Source organism: Fundulus heteroclitus, chromosome 11 (genome assembly GCF_011125445.2).
Source record: "Fundulus heteroclitus isolate FHET01 chromosome 11, MU-UCD_Fhet_4.1, whole genome shotgun sequence".
Lineage (NCBI taxonomy): Eukaryota > Metazoa > Chordata > Actinopteri > Cyprinodontiformes > Fundulidae > Fundulus > Fundulus heteroclitus.
In genome coordinates this window covers 20894632-20918018 of record NC_046371.1, presented here as the reverse complement: position 1 = coordinate 20918018, position 23387 = coordinate 20894632, and the positions used below count along the sequence as shown (strand labels likewise).

At 37.7% G+C, this 23387-nt stretch overlaps 1 protein-coding gene across 4 annotated transcripts in view; it reads right to left on the bottom strand.

Moving 5' to 3' along the window:
- cadm2a (cell adhesion molecule 2a) overlaps positions 1 to 23387 on the bottom strand; it is a 309827-nt gene that overhangs the window by 58506 nt on the left and 227934 nt on the right. For all 4 annotated transcript variants that reach the window (XM_036143086.1, XM_036143084.1, XM_036143085.1 and 1 more), the window contains 2 exons: positions 21595 to 21744; positions 1083 to 1235 (listed from right to left, as the gene is read on the bottom strand). In XM_036143086.1, the coding sequence (XP_035998979.1) occupies positions 1083 to 1235; positions 21595 to 21744 (303 nt within the window). The remainder of the gene's footprint in view (positions 1 to 1082; positions 1236 to 21594; positions 21745 to 23387) is intronic.

Below are 23387 nucleotides of genomic sequence, written 5' to 3'. Positions count from 1 at the left end.
ATTTTATGCATAAAAGAGCAAGTTGATTCTAAAAATAACAGTGAATTTAGCAAAAGAAAAAAATTCAATAAGGTTTTCCTATCAAGAGTGAAATATGTAATGTATTTCTGTGCAGATTTTAAAATTACTTCAAATATCACAAGCTTTTTTTGATGAACTACAATTTTTTTTTTTGTAATTTTGAGTGAAATGTGTTATGTGATAAATTGGAAAATAATTACATATTGTTTTCCCTTCAGGATGAATCTCCCTTAATCAGATTTTAGTGTTTTACTGTTTGCATCTATGCTGTAATAATGACTCAAATAATTGTTTCCTTCTTCTAACAGAAAAAAACACATATTTGTATCTGTGTACCAACAGATTTGAGTGCGAGGCCATTTGGGTATTTGCTCCAAATCATTTTTACTTGTGTTCATTCCCAGCACTCAGTGTCTTGATGTAGCAGCTGACAAAACCAGGCCATTCCCAGATCATTTAGTATAATTATTAAATCGTCGTCTTTGTTTCCTGGCGCGCTACATTAAGTATTGTTCAGCATTGCAAAAATAATTTCCCCCACATCCTTATTGAGTGGTCGACTTTAATGTCTCTAATTTTGAGAACGCTTGTTAACACAGAGAGCTAGCTAATGGTCCTGGAGTGTATGAGCACATCTATTAACATTAGCAAAAAACTAATTGGAAAGATAATAAGCCCAGAGGCAGGAAAGGAAGCAATGTTTGTGTAAAGCGATGATCACAACACAAACATGTCTAAAAGGGAGGGGTGGTACAAACAGTCTGTTTTTTTTTTTTTTTTGTCCAGCTGCAGGCGAAAGCAACATGCATTTTAACCACTTTAAATCAAAACAAAGGCATTAGTTAACATTTTCTGAATCAATTCAATTCAATTTAATTTACATAGTGCCAATTCACAACACGTCATTGCACGGCACTGTACAAAGTCAGTTCAATCAAATCACACAGACAGATTGATTAAAAAGTTTTCTATCTTTGGAAACCAAGCAGATATTTTTTTTTATCAACAAAAGAAAAAAAAAAATGACACAGACAGACATCATGCATATATTGTGTTCTCACCAAAGACAGTGAGGTAAGCTTTGGCTGTTCTGACCGGCATGGTGAAGAGAGAGCAGGTGTACAGGCCTTCATCAGACAGTGTGACATCACTGATGCTGATGGTCAACTCTGACGATGTGGCGCGCACCAGCTCGATCCGGTTGTCCCTTAAAGCTGACAATGGAGACATGAGAACAGAGAAAATATTACAGGCTGCACGAAAAAGCATGTCAAATTCTCCTGCGTGAACAGAAGAACTGATTGGGGTGGGGGGTGGTAGTGCATTTACTGATAAAATTCAGGTCTTGTCAACGAGGTACATAAAAAAACCGTGTTTTTATGTAATTTATACAACAACTTCGTCAACCTATTAACGCCATTACCCATTTGCACAAGATGAGTAATGGGTAATTATTTTGTTAAACTTAAACATTTCAGATCATCAAACGTTGTTACAAGACAAAAACAACCTAAGCAAATGCAGAAAGCTGTTTTAAAATTATAATTTTAACAACAGAAACAGTTATCCAAACAGTTTTTGAAAATATGATTCCCTTTGATGGTTCATAGAATAACTCATGTGCATAACATTTTTTTGGTTAAATTTCACTATTCACTTTCACAGCCTATTCACTTTCCAGAACTCACTCGTAAAATATCTGTCTGACAACATGCAGTAGGTTAACACATGCCTTAAGAAAACCTATAATCAGTTTTAAATGGGTTGCAAAGCCATTTCTTAGGCTTTGGGACCCCAGGAAACCGTGATGAGGAAACGCGGAACAGTGCTGAACTTTCTGAGGAGTGGCTCATCTATCAAGAAAGCAAATGCAAGAACACGATGCCTCTCAGCCAGTGGAATACAAACGAATAAAAGTCAACTTCTAAAGTTCTCCGAACCTCACTTGTCTGAGTTAAGATCAGTGTTTGTGATTCAACAATTAAAAACAGCAAAAATTACATCTCACATTACTCAAAAAAATATGATCCACAACACTTTTGGGAACAGTTTCTGTAAAAATGTAAACTTTTTTGTCCAAAGTAAACTTTTTGGAGGGAGTGCATCATGTTACAACTTCCATAGAACTAACCAAACATTTTAATAAAAGAATATTCTACCAACAGTAAAACTTTGTGGATACTGAGAGGCTGCTTTACTGCCTCAGGACCTGGACAACTTGAGATATTTGATAGAACCATGAATTTTGCTCCCTAGAATGAGAATGTCCGGAAACCAATTTATAGCCTTAGGCACACTTGGATTATACCGCACGACGATGATCCAAAGTATTTCAGCAACTCTAACTAAAGAGCTAAAAAGGGAAGGTTTTTGGAAAAGCCAAGTCAAAGTCTACATTTAAATAATCATTGAGATGCTTTGATATGATCTTAAGCAGGCAATTCATGCCATCTAACCTGTCAATGTAGCTGAATCAAAACAGGTTTGGAAAGAAGATTTGGCCAAAATTCCTCAACAGCAAAGTTCAAGATTCGTTGTCAGATGTCCTTGTTGGGGTCAAAGTGTGGCACAATCACTAATTAGGTCTATGGAGAAGTTACTTCTCTTCTATAAGCGAGGTTGGTTTTGATAGCTTTTCCATTAGAAAAAAAATAAATCAATAAACAAAATAATTTGAAATGTTTTCTGATGATCTGAAACTTTTAGGACAAAAAAAAAACAGTAAGGGGACAATGATGAGTTTAAAGAAAATCAACATTATATTTGTTTGTCTTATGCAACAATAAAAAGCATGACCTTAGAAAAACTACCTTCCTGTTACATTTGAAAAGAAAAGCAGCACGAATCCCTCCACTGTGAACTATAGTGGAACAATTTTCTCTGCGGGAAACCACCAGTGATATTTACTGATATGAAAATGTAATATTCCCCCCAAAAAAAGTAACGCAATGGAAATCAATACTGCAATAAGAGCATGGAGAGAGAAACCTAACGAGAGGTTGGTAAGATGCGCGAGTTGAAATAGATTTGCTGGTTGATCAGCACTCAGCAGTCTCCAAGCTTGTCATTTCACTTTGTGTCTGTGATTCAGTGGGAATAGGCACAACAATTTCAGAAAGTGGTGGCACCTTGAAAATTGGCAGGATTTGTGTCACTTTTATCTAAAGAGTACGTTCTGAGCTGTAAAACCAAAACATATAAAAAGAGTGGCTTGTGCATTTAGAAATGACCCCTTGAATTTGACAATTGTGGGAACATTTTTTGTTCATCCCGTTTCTGTGACCTTTGCTACAGAGAGAATCCATTCAGTTATTGTTGTTGCCAGTTCTACATACCATGTTTAATTTGATCACACAAGGATACTTTGCTTTTAATCTTTTATTTGCATGTCAACATGTGAGCGTAGCTGCAGCTCAGTGAATACATATTTTTTTGTATTTTACCACCAACGTGGGGACTTTGATGTAATGTGAGGACCTTTTATTTTGGTCCTCACTTTTTTGGCCATGCTGAACCATTGGAGGTCAAGTCAAAATACAGTAAACAGTTTATATTGTCAGACGTATTTGCCTTTATGTTGTAATCATTTTATTCTTTAAAATACGAGAATTTACTCATAACAAGGTTTTTGTCTGTTTGATTACATCATTTTCACAAGTTAAATCAGATGTCATGATCAAAGAGTTACCCAGTACTTGAGTAGCTTTTTTCTACTAAATACGTTTTTTTTTTTTACTTTAGTACCATTTTTGGCTACACTACCCGCATTTATTCCTAGGTGAAATGCGAAAATGATCCAAACATACAGTAAGTTCAACATGGCAGCAACATCATTAAGGTTTCAGTTAGGTTTACATGCTCAAAATTTCACGATTGGATTAAAATGTGTTTGGATTAAATAATCAGATTGTTCGTTTATATTGGCACACAATCAAGTAATCCGATCATAATGTGCGTGTATATGTACCTGGCTTTTTCCAGAATAGAACCAGTCTGACATGCGTAGTTATCAAATTCCCCTTAAAAAAAAAAAAACACAGAAAAAGAACTACCGTCTTTGCTGAACAACAAAAAATCAGAAACAAAGCAGTATTACACGAGTTTGTTTGCCTTCCGAGCGCCCAGACTGGACTGGTTGAGTAAGAAACAATCTTGAGCTCTTATTTTTCCAAATAGAAAGATTGTATCAGGAACCCCAACAGTTTTGCTTCGTCAGACCCACATGCACACTTGGGTCAATTTGTCACATCCCTCTCATTCGGATTGGGCTTAATCTGATCATAATATTCCGACTGGTTTGTTTACATGACACATTTTTATTCCAATTTTATTTTTGGCCCTTATTCCAATTACATTTGTCCATGTAAACGTAGCTATTAAGCTTCACCAAAGCCTTGTTTATATCAGATTAAAACCACTATGATCTCTACAACCGTAAAAAAAAAAAATTGTCAAATTTGGAAAGTTAGCTACAGTGTGAAAAAACAAGAATTTCATCAGTTTATCAGCGGTACAATAGGGTACAGGTGAGGATGTTATCAATAAAGCACTCTTTGTGCATATCGCAATAGATAAGCAGAAAAAAAAGTGCTATTATTCACTGATCACTTTGAGGCGTTTCAACCAAAACTTGGAAACCAGAAGTTGCTTGGATGGGTTGTGCTGCAGCTAGCTTTAGCTTATAAACACCATGAGCCACTTGTGGTTGCTCTCCTTGTCTGTGTCACATACTTGCCTATTAAATCCGATACTCTGATATGTATGAAGATTGGTGCAAGTCTGTGTAGAAATTATTCTTGTTTTTTTTTTTTCTTTGGGTTATCTTAGTCAATTGTGACCACACAATGCTTCTCATCTCCTTAAAAAAAACATTTTGTCTAGTTATTCACATCCCAGTTAAATGTAAGCATCGGTAGCAGTATTAATTTTTGTAATCTGCATGCTGCACAGAGTGAACAACTTTGGAAAAAGAAAGCAAACATCTCTCATGTCATCTCAATCAGGCATGGGATGTCAAGAGTTAACTTGCTGCCTCAAGGCCTGCCGCCTACAGTAAATGATAACAGAGTTTGAATGAATCTGCTTACCCCCATTGATTACGGCATTTGTTCTGTCCCTTCCCTTTCCCCGCAACACCGGTTATCTCTACACGCTGTGCACTGAATCTGAACAGGCGTGACATGCTGATATAGTGTAAGCGCATGACATTCAGTATCTTTAGGCTTTACATCTGTGACAGTCCATTTCTGCTTCTGTGCATGAATAAGTGCACACGATCATCAAAGCAACACCAGAGAGTTAGTTTTTGTCAAATCCACTGCCAGTACACTTAATGAAGAAGCCCATCCTCAAACGATGTGGTAGACATGATCCATGTCGTATGTTTACCAAAGAATAACTGACAAAAGAATATAAGATAAAGGAAGCTGACTCTGGACACTATCCTGGTTGAGTCACACTTTTTCTGCCTCCTCTCACACTCAGACTTAATTCTGTCGACTGCAGCAGCTCCACTAACCTGTGAACGTGTGGAAGTTAAACAATGCTTCAACTCAACTGTTTTCTTATTTGCTTTGGGCAAGGAGCTATGAGCAGCCAAATGTCAGAAAATGCATTTACTGGCTCACTAGCTGTCTCAATGTATCCTACCTTCATGTCCTCCTCAACACTTATTTTAGAGAAGCAATTTGCGAGAGATCCAGAAACTGTGAAACACACAGAACAATCTGTTCAGCTGGTCCACTGAAACCCAGTAATGCAATTTCATGTATGTATATATATATATATATATATATATATATATATATATATATATATATATATATATATATATATATATATATATGGAATGCATCTCAAAAGACAACAACACAATGTAATAGGAGCACCTATTTAGAAAAAAAATGCATTTTAATACAAAGTGCCGTGTCAAAAAGTATTTATGGCAATGAATGGGGAGGCAGATATTAGCATTATAACAATTTAACCCTTTTTTATAATGGCTGACCATACTCTTTTGGATTGTTCCACTGGTATTATGAGGATTTGTTGATCGACTCCAAGTCTTTGAGGTTGGAAGGCTTCCTACCCATCACCCTAATCTGTAGCTGCTTCCTCTAAATTTCTGTGAGATTCAAATCAGCAACTAGCAAAAATGAAAGGGGAACCTACTGTAGATGCCAAAAGTAAATCAACTAACCACATCATACTGAGTAAGTGTGCAAGAAACATCTGTACAAATATGAAGTTTGCTGAAGGTCAAAGAGTAATGTAACTACATTACTGCCCGCCAAACCTTTGGGAGGCAGTGTTACAATGTTTGGTCTAAACACTAAACATTATTTAAGCTGGACATGTAAAGTCATGGGGAAAAGGGAACACTGTGAAATATTTTGTTTGTTTTCCAAACATATGTGCCAATGTTTTACACAAACTTCATTTTTTCATAGCCCACGTGAAAAATCTGGCCTATAAAAAACAAATGGAAGACCTTTTATTCTATAAAATATAATAAAAATGCCGCAAAAATTAAATATATTTGTCACATTAGGTGCAGATGATTAGATTTTGTTACGCAGCATTTTGAAGGAAGTTGTCCCAGTTAAAAACTCAAGACATTACATTTGATGTGCTCCTGACTGTTGATGTGAAAATGAACACCATGAGGAGATTGAAAGAGGACCTTCAAAACGACTTGCAACATGCCCATGTGTGACCAGCCAAGCAAGTTTGCCTTGAAAGTAGGCCACAGAATGCTAAAAGAAGTCCTAAAATGCAAGTTGAAGTTGCATGGGAACTGCGCAAATATGAAATATTTGCTGTCTGAGAAAAATATAAATGTCTGATTCAATATAGACAAAGACCTGGAGTTACAGTATGTAATAGTATTAATCAGGCAGAGGATTCAGAAAATGAGATGTTGGCTAAAAATGGGATACCACCTGTGATAACAAAAATCAAGCTGACACATTACTGAACCCTGCAACATTACAATGACCAAAAACGTACCACTAAATCCAACAAGGACAGGCTGAAAACTAAGAAATTGAAAGTCCTGGGTAGATCTGGCTCAAAATACTGCTGCTCGTCTTCTCACTGGTAGCAAAAAATGAGAGCAAATTTCTCCTCTTTTAGCAGCAATTCATTGGCAACCAGTTTGCTTTCAAATTAACTTTAAAATTATTTTGCTGGTTTTTAATGTCTTTTTGGCCTTGCCCCAAGTATCTGTCAGACCTGCTTCACCTGCCACCTCCCTCTCGCTCACTCAGGGCAGCAGATCAGGTTTTATTAACTGCTCCAAAAAAGCGAGGGCACAGAGGTGATCGCTCTTTCTCTTTTATTGCACCAAAAACTGGGAACGAATTACCTTTACATGTCAGGCGGGTTTCTGTTTCTAATCTTCTCTTGAAATACACTTTTTTCTCTTTATCTTTTAACCCAGTTTGAGATGTTGGCTGTTGCAGTTTTATTGTTTGTTTATCTGTATCTGCTCTTTATTTAACTTTTTTATTGTATTTTTGCTTCAGTTGTATTGTATTTTGTTATATTTTTTTTAAATATTAGCTTTTAAGGGTGTGTAAAGTACCTTGACCGATTGAGTTGTATCTTAAAGTGCTGTATCAGTCGATTTGAGTGGAGTGTCTCAATGAGATGCTGCAAGGTGACTTGAAACAGGCTTTACAGCCAAGAAACCCCTCAAACATCACACAGCTGAAACTGAGGAGTAGGGCAAACTTTTCTCAGGCTGATGTCAGAGACTGGAAAATGGATAAAAGAAGTGTCTTCCTGATGTTATTTCAACCATGGGTAAGACAAGCTAGGTGCTCTAATAATTTTCCTGAGGTTTGGGTGTTGACAGACATTTTTCTATATGCCACTCAAGACTGAACACTTTAAATATACATTAAAATGGCGAGAATTGCAGACTCACATGCTTTTAGGACATTGGGCTTTCATGTGAGCACTGTAAGTAAAAGCAAACAGAGCCTTAGCAGTATAACCTCTGCTCGACACACTGCAAAGTGAAAGGTTGGGTATTGACAGAGCAGCTAGAAAGGAGGAATGCATCCTTTGCTATTCATCAGCAACTGCAGCAGCCAGCCATCCATTACAAACCATTAGCACTAAAAGTCTTCAGTGTTTCCAGGTAGGATAGTGTTGTTGTCAACATCAAAGAGTAGCAGATTTGTGTTTGACAGATAACTATTTACTGATTGCACAACCACATTTTCTGTTCAATAAACTCCAGCTTTTGTCTCTTATAAAGACGGACAGAAAGTAAAGATGTATTTGTTAACATCAAAGTCTAATTTGTCTCTCCAACAAATGGTCAATACACCTTTGCAGATTCTGCTGCTTGTTAAGTGCACAGATCTCGCAGTTTGTTTGTGTCAACAAGAAAGAGAGCCATATATTATACATCTAATTGCATAAATCTTACCGACTCAAAGACATCTCAAGACTTGACAGCTAAAAGTTTGCCAAAGCAGTCGCAGTTTTCTTCAAAAGGCTGTGGATGCGGATAGATTTTCCATCTAATTGCGAGCGCTGATGACTGTTGGCTCCGTTAAGGCTTTCCTGAATGCAGCCAAGACCGATCGGATAACAGCGTGTAAACGACCACGACACCAAAGCCACATGAGGCTCGGCTCCCAAACAGAAACGGACAGAACAGAGTGGGCAAGTGTCAGCTATCTCTTTTTGAAAATATGCTGAGGGTGAGAACAGAGGCATATCTTTGAATGGGGGAAAAACCGAGACTGAAGGAAGCCGCACGGAGTGAAGGTTAAAGATGGCTTGCTTCCTTTAAATTAGAAGGGACATTTCTATTCTGAGGGAACATGTTCAGTGAGCTGGCAGGCTCATTGATGCTTACTGTGATGAAACAAACATGTTGTATATGATATTAAGATGCAATTATGCTGCTGGATGAGAAGTTAATGAAAACAAAGCATGAGCAGTAATTACCAAAGTCCATTTCCTCTTCTTGTTTAACAGGCAATATGGCTGATGTTGGATCTGAACCAGCAAGATCAATGCTCCAATTTACGAAGATGAACATTGCTGCTGCCCTCCCCCCCCCATTTCTCAATGCAGAACTTTTAATCTGTCCATATTCTGCAATTTTCATGTCTCTTCTCTTAGTCAGTCCCAATAAAAATGCATTTAAAATGATCTTTTTCTTTTCACAGAAAGAATAAATGTTTCCTAAACGTCAAACTTTTTTTTAATTAATCTCAAGGTCAAAGCAGATTGCATTCACTGACACAAAGAATTAAGCGGAGACATGAAATCTGCCCTGCCTAAAAGCAATCAAACCATATAATAACTACAGAATGTGAACTGTTTAAATTGTAAAAATGTATGAAAGTTGTTCAAAATAATGACTTGTAAAATAAAGAGGAAAGTTGCCACAAGATAGCCCTGTGGTGGGACTAAATTATATTAACATATTTTTACAGTTAAACTTTGATAATGAGTCTAATTTATTTCACAAACAAGAAACAAAGAAAATGAAATACTGAGATTTCAAAATTCTACTTTCTTGTGATCATGTTTAAACTGCTTTTACGTTCTTTGCCATCTCCACATGGATGTTGGTGTACTGAAAAAACACGTATTATATGGGTCTAACTTTGAGGGAGTATAGAAAATTTGTCACCTATCAAGTCCTGTCTTGTCTTTGAAGGGCTTGCTTTTGATGCACTCCCACGCTTTAGTGTCTGTGTGTGCACGCATTGGGCTTAAGAGTGTAGCATTCACTGTTCTACTCTATCAGGACCAATGACGTTGCTTTCGCCATGCCATCACGTTCTCATTTTACTGTTACAATTATTATTATTGCTGTTATTATCATTACTATTATATACGTTAAAGTTCATTTTGTCATTTTCTTCCAACTTGATGTAAAGGATTTTGCGTTGTCTTTGTACTGAAATATGCTATACAAATAAATTTGCCTTGCCTTTTAGGGATCAGGTGACAACCTGAGGATGAAAGTTAAATGCTTCATGAGTGCCCTCAGATTGTCAAATAACTATCACTTGAATTAATCATAAGGTAGGCGGGGTTACCATGATGGCAGGGTTTTTTAAGATATCAAAACTTTTCCAGCAGCCTGGCTTAGCTGGACATTGTGTATGCTACAGCAACTGATTGGCAGGGAGGCAATGCTGGAGCCTTAGGTAGTTAGAGCAGCATATTTTGGAAAACGGCCATAACTATATGTATATTTTGTGTTAATTACATTCAAGCATCTGGCTGTGCTTGTTGTTGAAACACGGATAACTCGCACACGCACAATCCAGTTGCGACGCCCTTTCTGTCTAAAACATATTTACACACTTCCCTTTATTCCTTTATAATCTCTGTTTCTTTCACCTTCTGCCCTTCCCTTTCCAGCTTTCTCCCGTGTCTCTCCTCCCCGTCCCTTCATCTATCTAGGGACAGCGTGTATTAGTACAGAACCTTGGCAGGTGTTTGCTCATTCAAGTGACACAGTTTTATAATGAGAAAAGTGCAAATTTCAAAATATACATTCAGCTGTCTCTGTCTGGATGCGGCCGTTCTCTTTTCCTTGTCAACAACCCATCTCGGGATTGAATTTGTCAGTGCGTGCGTGTGTGTGTGTGTGTGTGTGTGTGTTTCTGAAAGAGATAGAAGGAGAGCAAAGCAAACAGAACACAATCCTTATATTGAATAGCTGCGTATATATTCTGTAGCTTGAGTCATTCCTCAACCTCCATTACCTGTTGTACGTTGCTGAGGCAAAGCTGGCTGTGTGATATGTAAAATGTGCCATTCTCCATACAGTAATTGGCTTGCAGAGATTTTGTTTCCTGTGACAGAGATGATTTTCTTTCATCAGTCTCTACCTGCCGTGCGGAGTTCAGTGGGACACCATCACTGGCCCCACTTCATTAAGTCCTTGTGAGAAGCAGGTCACTGAGGAGACAGCTTTTGCCCATCAACTCTATCGTTTTTTTTTTTTTTTTTTTTTAGATGATTTTTTTTGCCAGCAGCTCAAGACTGCTGTAGTATAATAGATGCCTTGGTGTAAAAAGCAGAGGCTATTTTTGAGGGAAAAATACAGTGTCTTAGCAAAAGAGTTCATACACCTTGAAGTTTTCACATTCGGTCCCTTTGAAACAAGCGTCTGTGTATTTTATTTCATTTTATGAGATAAACCAGCCAGGCATACAATTGTCAAGGGCAAGGCAAATTACGTATAGCTTTTACTATTAAAAAAACTGGAAACGCATTATCAATTTGGATTCAGCTCTGCTGAGGCAATACTAGTTGCAAGTCTTTTAACCACTCTGTCAACAGACTGAAACGTTTGCCAATTTTTTATTGTGAAGGAGCTCAAACTCAGTCAGATTGGATGGAGAGTATATGTGAACACAACTCCTCAAATCATAACATAGACACTCAACTGTACTTAGGCTTGGACTTTGACTGGGCCATTCTAACACAGGAAGATGTGTTTATCTAAAAAAAAAAACAAAAAAAAAAAACTTTGTAGTTCTGGCTAAATCCAAGGCTATTCTACTGGAAGGTAAACCTCTGCACCACTCTATCGACTACTGTAACCTCTAAAATTGTTTATTTTTCTGTCAGTACTGCCCTGAAGCTTTATCCATTTTCCCATTAACTCTAACTCTCCTCCCTGTCCTTACTGAGGAAAAGCATCCTCACAGCCTTATGCTGCCAACACCATGTTCAAACATAGAGATGGTGTGTTTGGGGTGATATGCAGTCTGTTTTTTTTTATCACACATAGCTTTGGCATACATTTTTACATGTAACCAGAGAACATTCTTCCATATCTGAGACCCCTTCATGGCTTTTGACAAACTGCAAACAGGACTTCCTATGACCTTCTTTGAACAGCAGCTTTCTTCTCCTCCAGAGTCACCATGTGGGACTTTAGGCAGATTTTATGATTAATGCTCTACTTGTCTGGTCTGTCAGCTCAGGTGGATATCCATGTCTTGGGAGACTTGTAGGTGTGCCATACCCCTTACAATTTGGGATGATAAAATGCTCAATGCTGAATGAGATATTCAAAAGCCCTGCCAAGTGTGTGACTTCTAAAAGCAATTTGTTCCACTGAATTTTACCAGAGCAAAGTACGTAGAATGAAAACAAGTACACATTAAACTTTGTGTGCTGTTAATCGGAAAACATAAAACAATTATCCTCTCCCTTAAAGAGGACATATCATGCTTTTCAGCTCTTCCTTTACACAATGAAATTAGTCAGTTGTGGTACATATAAAGCAGAACTGCAATGCTTTGGTCTGGTTTGGTTTTCTTGTTAATTTACCCCCACATTCCCCCTTTCTACCCCTGTTCTGAGGTGCGTTCGAGTGCAACTCGTTTTGGTTCTGTCTCACATCCCGCCCCGCTCCAGATCAGCGCATTCCACCCTGTTCGGCCATTTTTGTAGGACGCTGGGGGACGCTGTAATGAACAACCAGTGACTTATCCACTTGTAGCTTCAACATCCTTCAGCTTGGACTATAAAATAACTCCAATTAATAAAAATGCTGAATTCACCTGATTAGTGAGCTAGAAGTTCACAACATTGTTTAGCAGTTCTGCAACAAATACTGTGAGGTTGTTTAAAAAGCATAATATATAACAGAGAAAACTGAACAGTCTGAAAAATATGATCCTGACAGAATATAAAGATATCTATGCAGCTCATGGAGAGATTACATCTAAATTTTCTGCACTCCTAGAGATGTTAAGTACCAATCAAATTGTATTTAAGGGCTGAAAAAGTGGATTTTGCATGATATGTCTCCTTTAAACATAAAATCCCAATAAACTAAATTGTAGTTTTTGTTTGTAACCAGATGTGAAAAAGTTGTATGAATACTTTTATAAAGTGCTGTGTGTATTTATATCTGTTCAAGGCTTTTGAAAATCTTTTTAATGCATACATTTCCATAAATTAATGGCAGAAAAAAATATGAATCAAAAAAAAGAAACCCATTTAACTGCATCTTTTTCAGTTCCCTCATTTCTGGCCACTGGTTACACTCATGCACACACTCCAGTGTAGTAGATGGCGGTAAAGCAAATAGTTTGTTTATAAGCCGCGGAAAAGGTGTACAAGATGTGCAAAGATGTAGCTGTGAGTATGAACACCTGAGCTAATGTTAGCTATGACAGCCCTTCTAAAGGTTTAGAGACCAAAAAAGATAAGTCTACATCTGACATGTGTCAGTATGTGGGGTTGAGCTGAATCCAAATGTGGGTAAGACATCAAGGACAACACTGCGGAGAGTAGAGATTAATCATTAACAGAGAAAGACTTACAGAAGTGACACTAGGGAATAAGGTATTGAACCAGGGTAAGGACGAAGGAAGAAACCAAAACTGAACAGTAAAATTACAGAGTTTAATTACTGAGATGTGATTGGTGAAATGGAAATCAGGTGAGTACAATCAGGCGAACGCAGAACAGCTGAGGGAGAGACAGAGAAGGGGCCTGAGAGAAGGTGACAATTTCACAAAGGGAGCTGGAGCAAAACACTTTAGAAACCAGGGGGAGAAAGAACAACATAGACACAACAATCTAAACTAAAATGCACAGAACAGAACATAAGATATAACAAACTCAACACAAAGGAATTAACCTATATGTCAAGACTTTAATAACGACAGTAAGTAACTCTAAATGGTGAAAATAAAAAATGCAAATTACAAAACAAATGGCGTGTATCATTATTTCAATTGCAGAATGTATTTACTGTGAAATATTGCTATTAGATAAAGAAAATACATTTAAAAAGCAATTAATGATTAATTTTAAAGTCTAACTGATAAGATTAATTTTATTAATCATGGCCAGCAACTAATTTTCTAGTTACATCATTATTTTCGTATTGCAAGACACTAACTTCCAAAGTTTCTCATTTCCATCTCTGTAATTTGGAACTTTCTTCCAAGCAAGACTGAGGGATACGTAGTTGTACAGATACACACAATACTCACGGCATCTGCTGCTTTATTCAAAGACGTAACCTCTTTCTCACCCTAACCCGCTTTGTAGTACGAACAGAGCTTCCGTTTACCCAACCAAGATTTACAAGATAAAACACAAGCGACAAATTCACAGATCTTTGCTTTCAGTTGTTATAATTTTCTGTTCAGCTGAGCACAATGAAAACGCAAATAAGAAGACATCGTTTTAATATTTTAAATTAAAAAGCTGAATGTTATATTCAGACAAAGACATTGCGCAAAGAGAAGCGCCACAGAAAGAAGCTCAAGGTCAAAGAAAAGGTTTCTTCTATAGGTGATAAAAGCTTCTGAAAGCTCTGTCATAAAATGCATCTTTAATTCCTCTCCTTTATCCCACCAAGGCCTACATTTCGTCTCATTTTTCTTTTTTTCTTTTTTTACCTCTCATGTTTTATGGTCCTTGTCTTGGAGAGAGGGGTCTTGTTGGGGATCTTTGGAGATTTACAGTCAAGTGTTTTTCTATCAGGGAGAACACCGCAACGATCTTCAGGCCGATATGAAAGGATGTTTCACCAAAGTACTTTTTCAAGGAGGAGAAAAGACAGCTGTCTCAAAAGTTTAACCTCCCCCCCTAAGATTAAGTTTTGAAGGAAACTTCTCCTATCTGTTTAATAAGAAAAAAGTCGGTCAGGTTTTTATTATTTTGCTATTTATTTTGGAAAACTTTTAAAAGCCTATCCTCTGAATTGCTGAGGCACGGATCCTCTGAATGCATCAAAGCTTTCATGGATTCACGGTGGGAAGCTGGAATCCTTGACATTCCATGTGCACACACGCATGCATGCACTTACAAGCCTACACACACATATGCGCATGCTCACACAACCATAAACAGGCAGAAAATTGATTTAGACAGCTGACTATTTGACATCTGAGGACTTGAATAGTTTCATATTCAGCAGCTCAGGGGGCCAAAAATCGAGCAATTGGCCCTTAGCTGTTCACCCAGAACACTAATCTTAATGTTTAATCAGATTCAATCAATCTGCAGATGGCATTCGATATTGGCAGATTTGGTCACAGGTACAGCATAGAGGGCCATTTTATGACTTTTTTCTGCATCACTAACATGTTATTGCTCATTTTGATATTAAAATGATGTTTACATAAACAACAGAAAACACTTCTTGTTTATGTGATTCATATTTTAAACCTAAAACTCTGTAAACCTAAGTACAGTTAACCTTTTTAATCTTCTTTCATGCAATACAGATCTAGTACTGCCATGCCAATGTGAGTGCATTGTTAAAGCAGTTGTTTAGATGCAGTTTCTGGATAAAGTCTAGACGCATAATTTCAAAATACTCGTAATACGTACAGATAAAAGATTAAAGTGTAGTTGATTACGTGAATAAACAATTTCACAAAAGAAACTCCTACTTTACACTTTAGTGTGTGCCATTCTGATAGGTCACTGGTTGGTACTTTTAATCAAGCAAAGACGTTTTACTTGTCTTAGCCCTTAAGAACAGATACCAAAAAAAATGTAATCATTCCAATAAACAATGACTCACATATTTTCTTTTAGGTTTTCTATTGTTTTATTTAATACAACTCGAATCTCTCAAGGAAAAAATTAAGTTCCTTCAAAATGTCATCCCCTGAATTATAAATACATATGCAATAATTTCAAATTAATGTTTTACTTTTGGGGAAAGCAAGTAAGCATGGGACTACTGTTACCCTGCCAGACGTTTAAAGGCAGAGGTGGACAGATAACCGAGGCAGGAAAAAAAGGAGCGAGACAGACTGCAAATGAAAATACAGATGTCAGTGTTAAAAGAGTAATCATGTGAATAAATGGACAGCAAATTACTGTAGCTAAGCTGAATAAGTAATTTCAGTGTCACACCTCAGCTGGTGCTCAAACATGATGGGTCCACTAAATGGGTCTGTAAATTTAGCCTGAAAAGTAATTAAACACTGGCTCTTTCTAGTATAAGAATATCGAAGAAATTCTAATTATGCCTCACTGGAAAATTTCTCCATCCAGGAAATAAAGCTATTATCAAGTCCTGAATTACATGAAACCAAAAGAGCAATTTGTAACGAGATATTAGCCTCTTTTGAATCTTATAAAAGAGAGAATCCCTTTTGCCCAGCGCTCATCTCTCTCGGTCTGTCAAAGCCCAGCTTAAGTTCCTCAGTGGAGAGTGATGGAAAGGACAAAATTGGCTGCTTTTGGGACAATGACTAATTTGAAATTCAAACAACTCTTCACAGACAGCGCCTTTGAGAGGATGGGAGACAAGAGGAATCTCTTTCATCCGACTAAATGACTTGGAGGTGAGTCTGAGCCCTGACATTAAACAACAACAGCCATGAAACTGCCGCACTCAAAGGGCTGTAATGTAGACAGTTGTCTGTGTTTATCTTTGAAAAAGCCATATGCTTATGCTAATGCTTTATGGAGTACTTTGCAGCATTAACAGGGGCTGCATATGCCTTTGCTTTGTAATATGACACATACCTATGAATACACGATGGTAGAGTCAACAGAGGACTGAATTTTATATTAAACCAAGAAACTTAAACTGCATTGTCCCCAAGAGGAAATTCCTTTTCACATCACTGCACATTTTTGACAGAAATGTGCCACAGCAGGCACAAAACAATAAACATAACACATAATACACATCACCACCACCCATCCACCGTTAGACATAAGACAGTTGGGATCACATTCAGCGGGGTCTGTTACTGAGGGACGTATTGACGTAACAAATCAGGTTTCATACATATGGGTCTCTCTGCAGCTCATTGTCCTACATCCTGAAGGCAGTGTGACTAGATTTCCCTTGAGTAGGTGTGGGAGTTCCTGTTCTATGGAAATATCCTTGCATTGTGGCATTATTAAGTACAGTGAGGCTTGGTGTAGTAAGACCTATTTGTGGCAGTAGTGGTGACCATTGCAAGTTTGGTTTGTAACAGAGCATACTGACAATCAACGTCGACTTCTTTCAATTTACTGATGACTCGTGAATGTTTCGCTGAATGTCCAGGATGTACTGGTCAAAGGTAAATGACTTATTGTCCTTTAAGATATTGAAAAGTTTGAAGGGCAGTTTGTGTCATTTATTTAATAATTATTTGATCACTTGTTGGGAGTTAATGCCAAGGAGGTTAGTTAATTCTTTAACATGAAAAAACAAACAAACAAACAGTGATGTCATAAAAAAGTAACACACCAGGTCACAATGCAGCACAGTGAAGTTCATATCATTGAACCCAATGTACATGCACTTCTCAAAACAGGAGAGGACCCAAAGTAAAATAAATACTCCAAGGACATGACAGGACTTGACATTCCACAAAATCCCCTGTATTTCTTTTCCATCTAGAACCATATAAAGCGTGTTTTTAAAAAAAAAAAAATTCCAACATACATAGCGAGATGAAACACTGTGACAGTCATTTAAGGTCCAGATTATTAGCCACATACCCCAGGATGAAGTGTCCAGACTGTTATTGTAAATCAAAGACAATAATTCTATATTGTCTACTAATAGGGAGTGGATGGCTATGTCATCAGTGGATTTAGGTACTTTGTGCTGATGCTGTCATTTGTATCCAGTTTACATAGAACGAAGCATTCAGCAGCGTGGTGCTCCATTGATGTTTAGAACAGGAGATGTGGATGAGCCAAGCTGCCCTGTTTGATACCTGTTGCTGAGGAAATTATGCTTGATATGAATCTACCAGTTAGGGATGTTGCAGTGCTGTTGCTTTTGGATCACCAGATGCCTCTGGATAGATTCGAGGCAAAGCTGGAGTCAAGGAAAAGTATTTTGGCAAAGTGAGAGTCCAAATGCAGATGAAAGAGGTGCAGCAAACTGACAACAGTGTCCTCTGTACCCCTTTCAGGCACATTAAAGAGGGTCCATTTGTGTAGTATAATGATCAGCAACAGCTTCTCAAGACATTTTAATTTATTAATTTCAAATCATTAACCTTTGTAAAGATCCATTGCAATTTATTGCATTTTATACTACAACAGTCCACTTAACACATTAAATTATCTACCATGAACACAATAAATGTTGATTTTAATGACTATTATTTCACATTTTCTACACTGGAAAAGCAGATAAACTTTTCAGTTGCAACAGACAAAGATATGCAAAAACTTGGTGAGTTTTGGATGGTATTTGTGAGCAGCTTGGCCTAATCCCCCATTTTCTTCCTCCCAACAGACAGCAAAGAAAATTAATCTGAAACCTCGTGTGCTCAAAGGAGTTTGCAGCTGAGAGTTTGTTCCTTTCTCACATCGCCTGTGGCACTCCTGAAAACATTCATAATCTCTATGCTCGCATCAGCATGTGTATCTGAACTCACCGTGATCAGAAAGACAACCCCCCAAAGAACTTTTCACACACGCACACGCACACACACACACACACACACACACACACACACACACACACACACACACACACACACCACCAGCCCAAAAAATGGAGTATTAAAGTTCTGGAGTCTCTGTGCTACCCCCTTTGCTATTCTGATAATACAAGAGTCCTTGGCAAGTTTTTCATTTTCAATCTCAGAGCTCAGCACTGGAAATGCCATGAAATAGACCCCCAAGCTCGACCCCTGGTGTGATATGGAATAACCTGCAGAGAACATCAACTGTTGAATTTGATGTTCAATGGAGCTTTTTAGGACTGCTCTTTCAGAAAAGAGGCATGTAAGTGAAAATAAAATGTGAACTGAAAAGCTTTCCAGCTGCATGCGTTTGCTTCCCCAATATGCAAAAAAAAAAAAAAAAAAAAAAAAAATCACACCAGTACCGACACCCTTGAAGACAGTCACAAACATGTGAAATGGACCCACACATGGAAATGGACGAGGAAGCCCAACGGGCTGCAGGATAATACGGAGGAAGACTGTGTAAATCCCATATGTGATTAATCCAGACACTTACAAGAGAGTGTGATTCATAGTCTATTACACTCAACTAATACAGCTGAGAGACGCACAGGGCACAATTATTTCAGCTGGCATGACCTGACGAAATAAGCGCCATGAATTCCATTTATGAGGACTTTACTAAGATGGTGTGAAAGGTCAGAAGTAAACCCTTTGCACGTATTAGCCATTAAATCGCTGGTCGCTTCCAGCCATGTCCTCGCTTCGTTTGTGTGTCACTTTGAAGGGTGTTTACTCGATAATGGAACAAACTTCTCACTGAGTTGTACAGTTTTCTAGCACATAAACTGGTAATGATTACCCAGGGCAATCCTTCCGATTCAAGTCTGTTAGCTGAATGGATGAATACATTTCTAGAAATTATGGCATGCTTATTAGGAGGTTTATAGAAAGGCCAATATAAATAGTGTTTATATGAAGAGGACAAAGCCTTTTCACATATCAAACATCCGTCTTTTTGAAATTTCCTTATTTAAAAGAAATTTGGGTGGGTGAGGCACTGAAACTGGCTCTACCACAGCAGTCCTCAATCTCCTGAACTTGGCCCAGTTGAGGATTTAAAAATGGCTTGAATATGAATTGAAAATGTGATCGTTTTAAAACGATGGGCGTTGCTGGTGCAATTTGTTAACGCAATAGATGACATCAGCTGTAATACTTCTAATAGATTTTTTTTGTCAACAGGTTGTATTATCTTAAATTTTTTTCGAAAAAAAACAAAACAGTTAGAACCTCCAGATTGTTTTTAGTGAGAAGAGTCATCTTCTAGCAGCTTACAATAGTTCTGTGCATGTGTGCTTTTAAATTAGCTGAGTTCAGGTTCAGTTGTCAGATGGCTCTGTCAGTGCTACAGTTTAGTAATTAACACGGTTGATAAAATGTTGGATTCCAGTCAAATGAGCCAGTTTCTGAAAAAAAAATCAAAAACCTTCAAAGGTTAAGCATGCCTACAGTGCCAAGAAATAGCGGCTTAGACGCTCTTTCAGTTTCCTCACAAACCACATCAGAACAATCGTCATGCACGAGGAGCTTAAGAAATGAATCCAGAGGTTACTGATGATCGAGAAAAAACAAAAACAAACAAAAAAACACCACAAGTTTTTCCTGTAATAAAGCTGCTTCGTGCCCCCTGAGGTTAGACAAGATGTCTGCCTGCTGTTTCTTTCCAACTTTTGCTGCATATTTAACTTTATCAGCTGCCTGCCTGTGTCTGCATGTGTTAATGTGCAGACTTTGTGCAGAATGCCAAATTAATTTTCCTACAGCCTTTCCATTTTAATCACATTCAGTTGTTTTCCCACTGTAAATGTGTATATATATATATAAATCAAAATCAAATGATCAGTTCCTATATGTTATATGCACTTATTTTTTTATTACTACCTGAATTGGAGGGGGTCACTTTACACATTTACTTCATACTTTAATGGAAAGTTCCACTTGCATTTTATGTTATAGAAACCAATGAATATAATTTTAGTAAAAATATTTAAGAAAAAAATCTAATAATCAAAGAATTTGCTAAAAGATTAATACAACTGTAACTATTGTTAGAGGTCACCTCTATTTAACATAGTTATGATCACAAAACGATAAATAAAAATCTCCACTATTAGGGGAAGTCTAAGTAATGTGACTTCTTAATTTTGGGAATCAACCCAATTAAGAATAGTGGAAATAACATGCACAAATGTTACAACCAAATAAAGCCAGAGATTTTCTGACAAAATAGGAAATTTAATAATAACAGCAAAAACTCACGTGACAGTAGAGAGCACAATACTGCACAATAATTGCTCACATGATTGGTGTGAAAATGAATCTCTTTTTTACTACCTGGGATCTTCTAATGATCTAGTTTCTATTTAACAATTTTAAATTCCAGAGTAGGACGTTTTAATTCAAATAAAAAACGATAGATGTTGGTCCATAAAGTTCTTTCAAAACAGCCAACCTTCAGACTGGTCATGATGGTGGATAAAACATAATAAATCTGAGAGAAGTCATTACAAATCTGCTCCAATAAACAGCTCCTTTTCTCAGGTAAAATGGGCCATGCACACAAAAGAAGCATAGACGTCCTTACAATGTTCATGGCAGGTTAAACTCCCCCTGCTCTGGGCAAACAAGTTAGAAACAGGGATGGTCGTATCAATTCTCATCCTCAAGTGCTCCTCAGCAGAGTCAGTGTTTGTATCCATTTCTGTGTGTGGGTATGTCTAGCTATAGTTGTGTGGACCCACTTGTGTGTGCGTGCCGGCATGTGTGCGTGCGCGCATGGACGTGCGTGCAAGGCAAGGTTTAAAGATAAGCTAAGGATAATACAAGCCTCATACCTTCCATCACCAGATGAAAGGCTTTACAGACTTTTAAAGGCACGCGTGTGTGTTTTTGTCTGGACTGTGAATGCCCCTGTTGTGAAAATAGAGAACAGACCAGAAAACACGAACAAAGAAATTGTGGGACTGGTACTTTGTTCCAGTGACAAGCGCACATGACAAAATAAGATTATTTTGTTGATTTATCTGCCAGCACAAGCCTACATTAAAACAGGGAATACTCTGCCTCTAGTGTGGGTGTCAATGTGTGTTGCGAGTCCTCAACTCACCTTTCTTGTCCCCAAAAAAGAGGGTCTGCTGTGCTGGGTTCGACCACTGGAGGGAGGTGTTGTCATTATACTCCACGCGGCAGGTCAGGTTTGCTGTTCCACCCGCCGTCACGGTGACATTTTGAACCAGAGGATACTGACCACTGATACCTGCAAGGTGACACAACGAGAAAGACGAGATGAAGATGAGCTAGGGAGGTGAGAGACAGATCCAGAAGTAGAGTGCTTTAGACAGATGGCACATTTTTAAAGGCTTAGGTTTTAAGGCTGCCTTGGTGATAAAATATATTTAATTAAGTTTAGTTGAGGAAATGATGAGCCGATAAATTCAAGCATAAGAGAGAAGCGTTGAATGATCTACAGTGCCTTGGAGTAGAAATTGTTCTCCTAAAGCGTTTTAAAATATTCTTTCTACAAAGTAGTGCATCATTTGTAGTAGAATATGAAGAACTGTTTACAAATTGTGTTCCGTGCATTTACAATTTACCGCCTGCATCCATTATTTGTAGAACCATCTTTCGCTGCAATTACAGCTGCTATTCTCCACCAGCTTTGCACATCTTGAGAGTGATTTTATTTGCCTACTCTTCTTTACAAAATCGTCAAGTTTACTCAAATTGAAAAGGGACCACATGTGAACATCGACTTTCAAGGCCAGCCACAGATTTTCATTTGGATTTAGGTCTTGACTTTGACTACTCCATTCCAACCCTTGAATATGCTTTGAACAGAACCATTCATTGTAGCACTGGCTGTATGTTCAGGGTTGTTGGCCTCTTGGAAGGTGAACCTTCATCCCAGTCTAAAGTATTTTGAAGCCCAGAAGAGGACTGCCCCGCAGTTGCCTAAATCCATCTTCCCATCTCAACTAATCAGCTTCCCCTTCCCTGTGGAATAAATGCATCTCCAGAGAATGAGACTGCTGCCACCATTTTTTCCCCATTGAGTACGTTTTTCTTGAATAGCATTTAATATGTTGAATCCAAACAAAGACAATAGGACACATACAGAGATGGAGGATTCATTTTGGTCTTACCTGACCAGAGCACCTAGTCTCAAATGTCTTAATGGCTTGTGATGAACTGTGAATGTCTTTATGGATCATTCAACAATGCCCCCTTTTTATTTTATCTTTATGTCTCTCCTTATCGGGGTTCAGTAGATGGAAAATAATCCTTTTGCTCTAGTACATCTCTAGAACTGTCATATGAGCAAATAAAGAAAACTTCTTTATTTGCTCTTCAAGACATTCTTCCCTTTAGGTTATATTTGTGTGCAGCACAACTACTAGCTGTCCAATCAACAGATTATCCTACCTGAACTCTTAAGCTGTACACCTCCTCCAGAGTCACCACAGGCCTTTTGGTTGCTTTATTCACCAAACCTGCTTTAAACTTCTCCATAGTTTTATCCCTAACCAGTGTGTTGTGGCCCTTGATCTTCATGAAGCTGTTTATTCTCTAATTGTGTTTAAATGTTTGAGGGCTATACAGGTCAGCTGTGTTTTAAAATAGATTATAAAATAAACACAGGTGGGCTCAATTCATCAGTTAGATTATTTCAAAAGGCCCTGGATTTGATTTATGGGTATCAAAGTAAATGCCACTGAATACATAATTATGTATGTTAAACTTTTTCAGATTCTTTTTGTCTTCGTACTAAAGGTTAAAAGCTGTGTATCATTTTCATTCCACTTCACAGTCATGCACTACTTTGTGTTTGTCTATCAAATTAAATGCATTGAAGTCTGTGGCTGTAATGTCACAAATTGTGTAAAAACAAGGTTCAAGAGG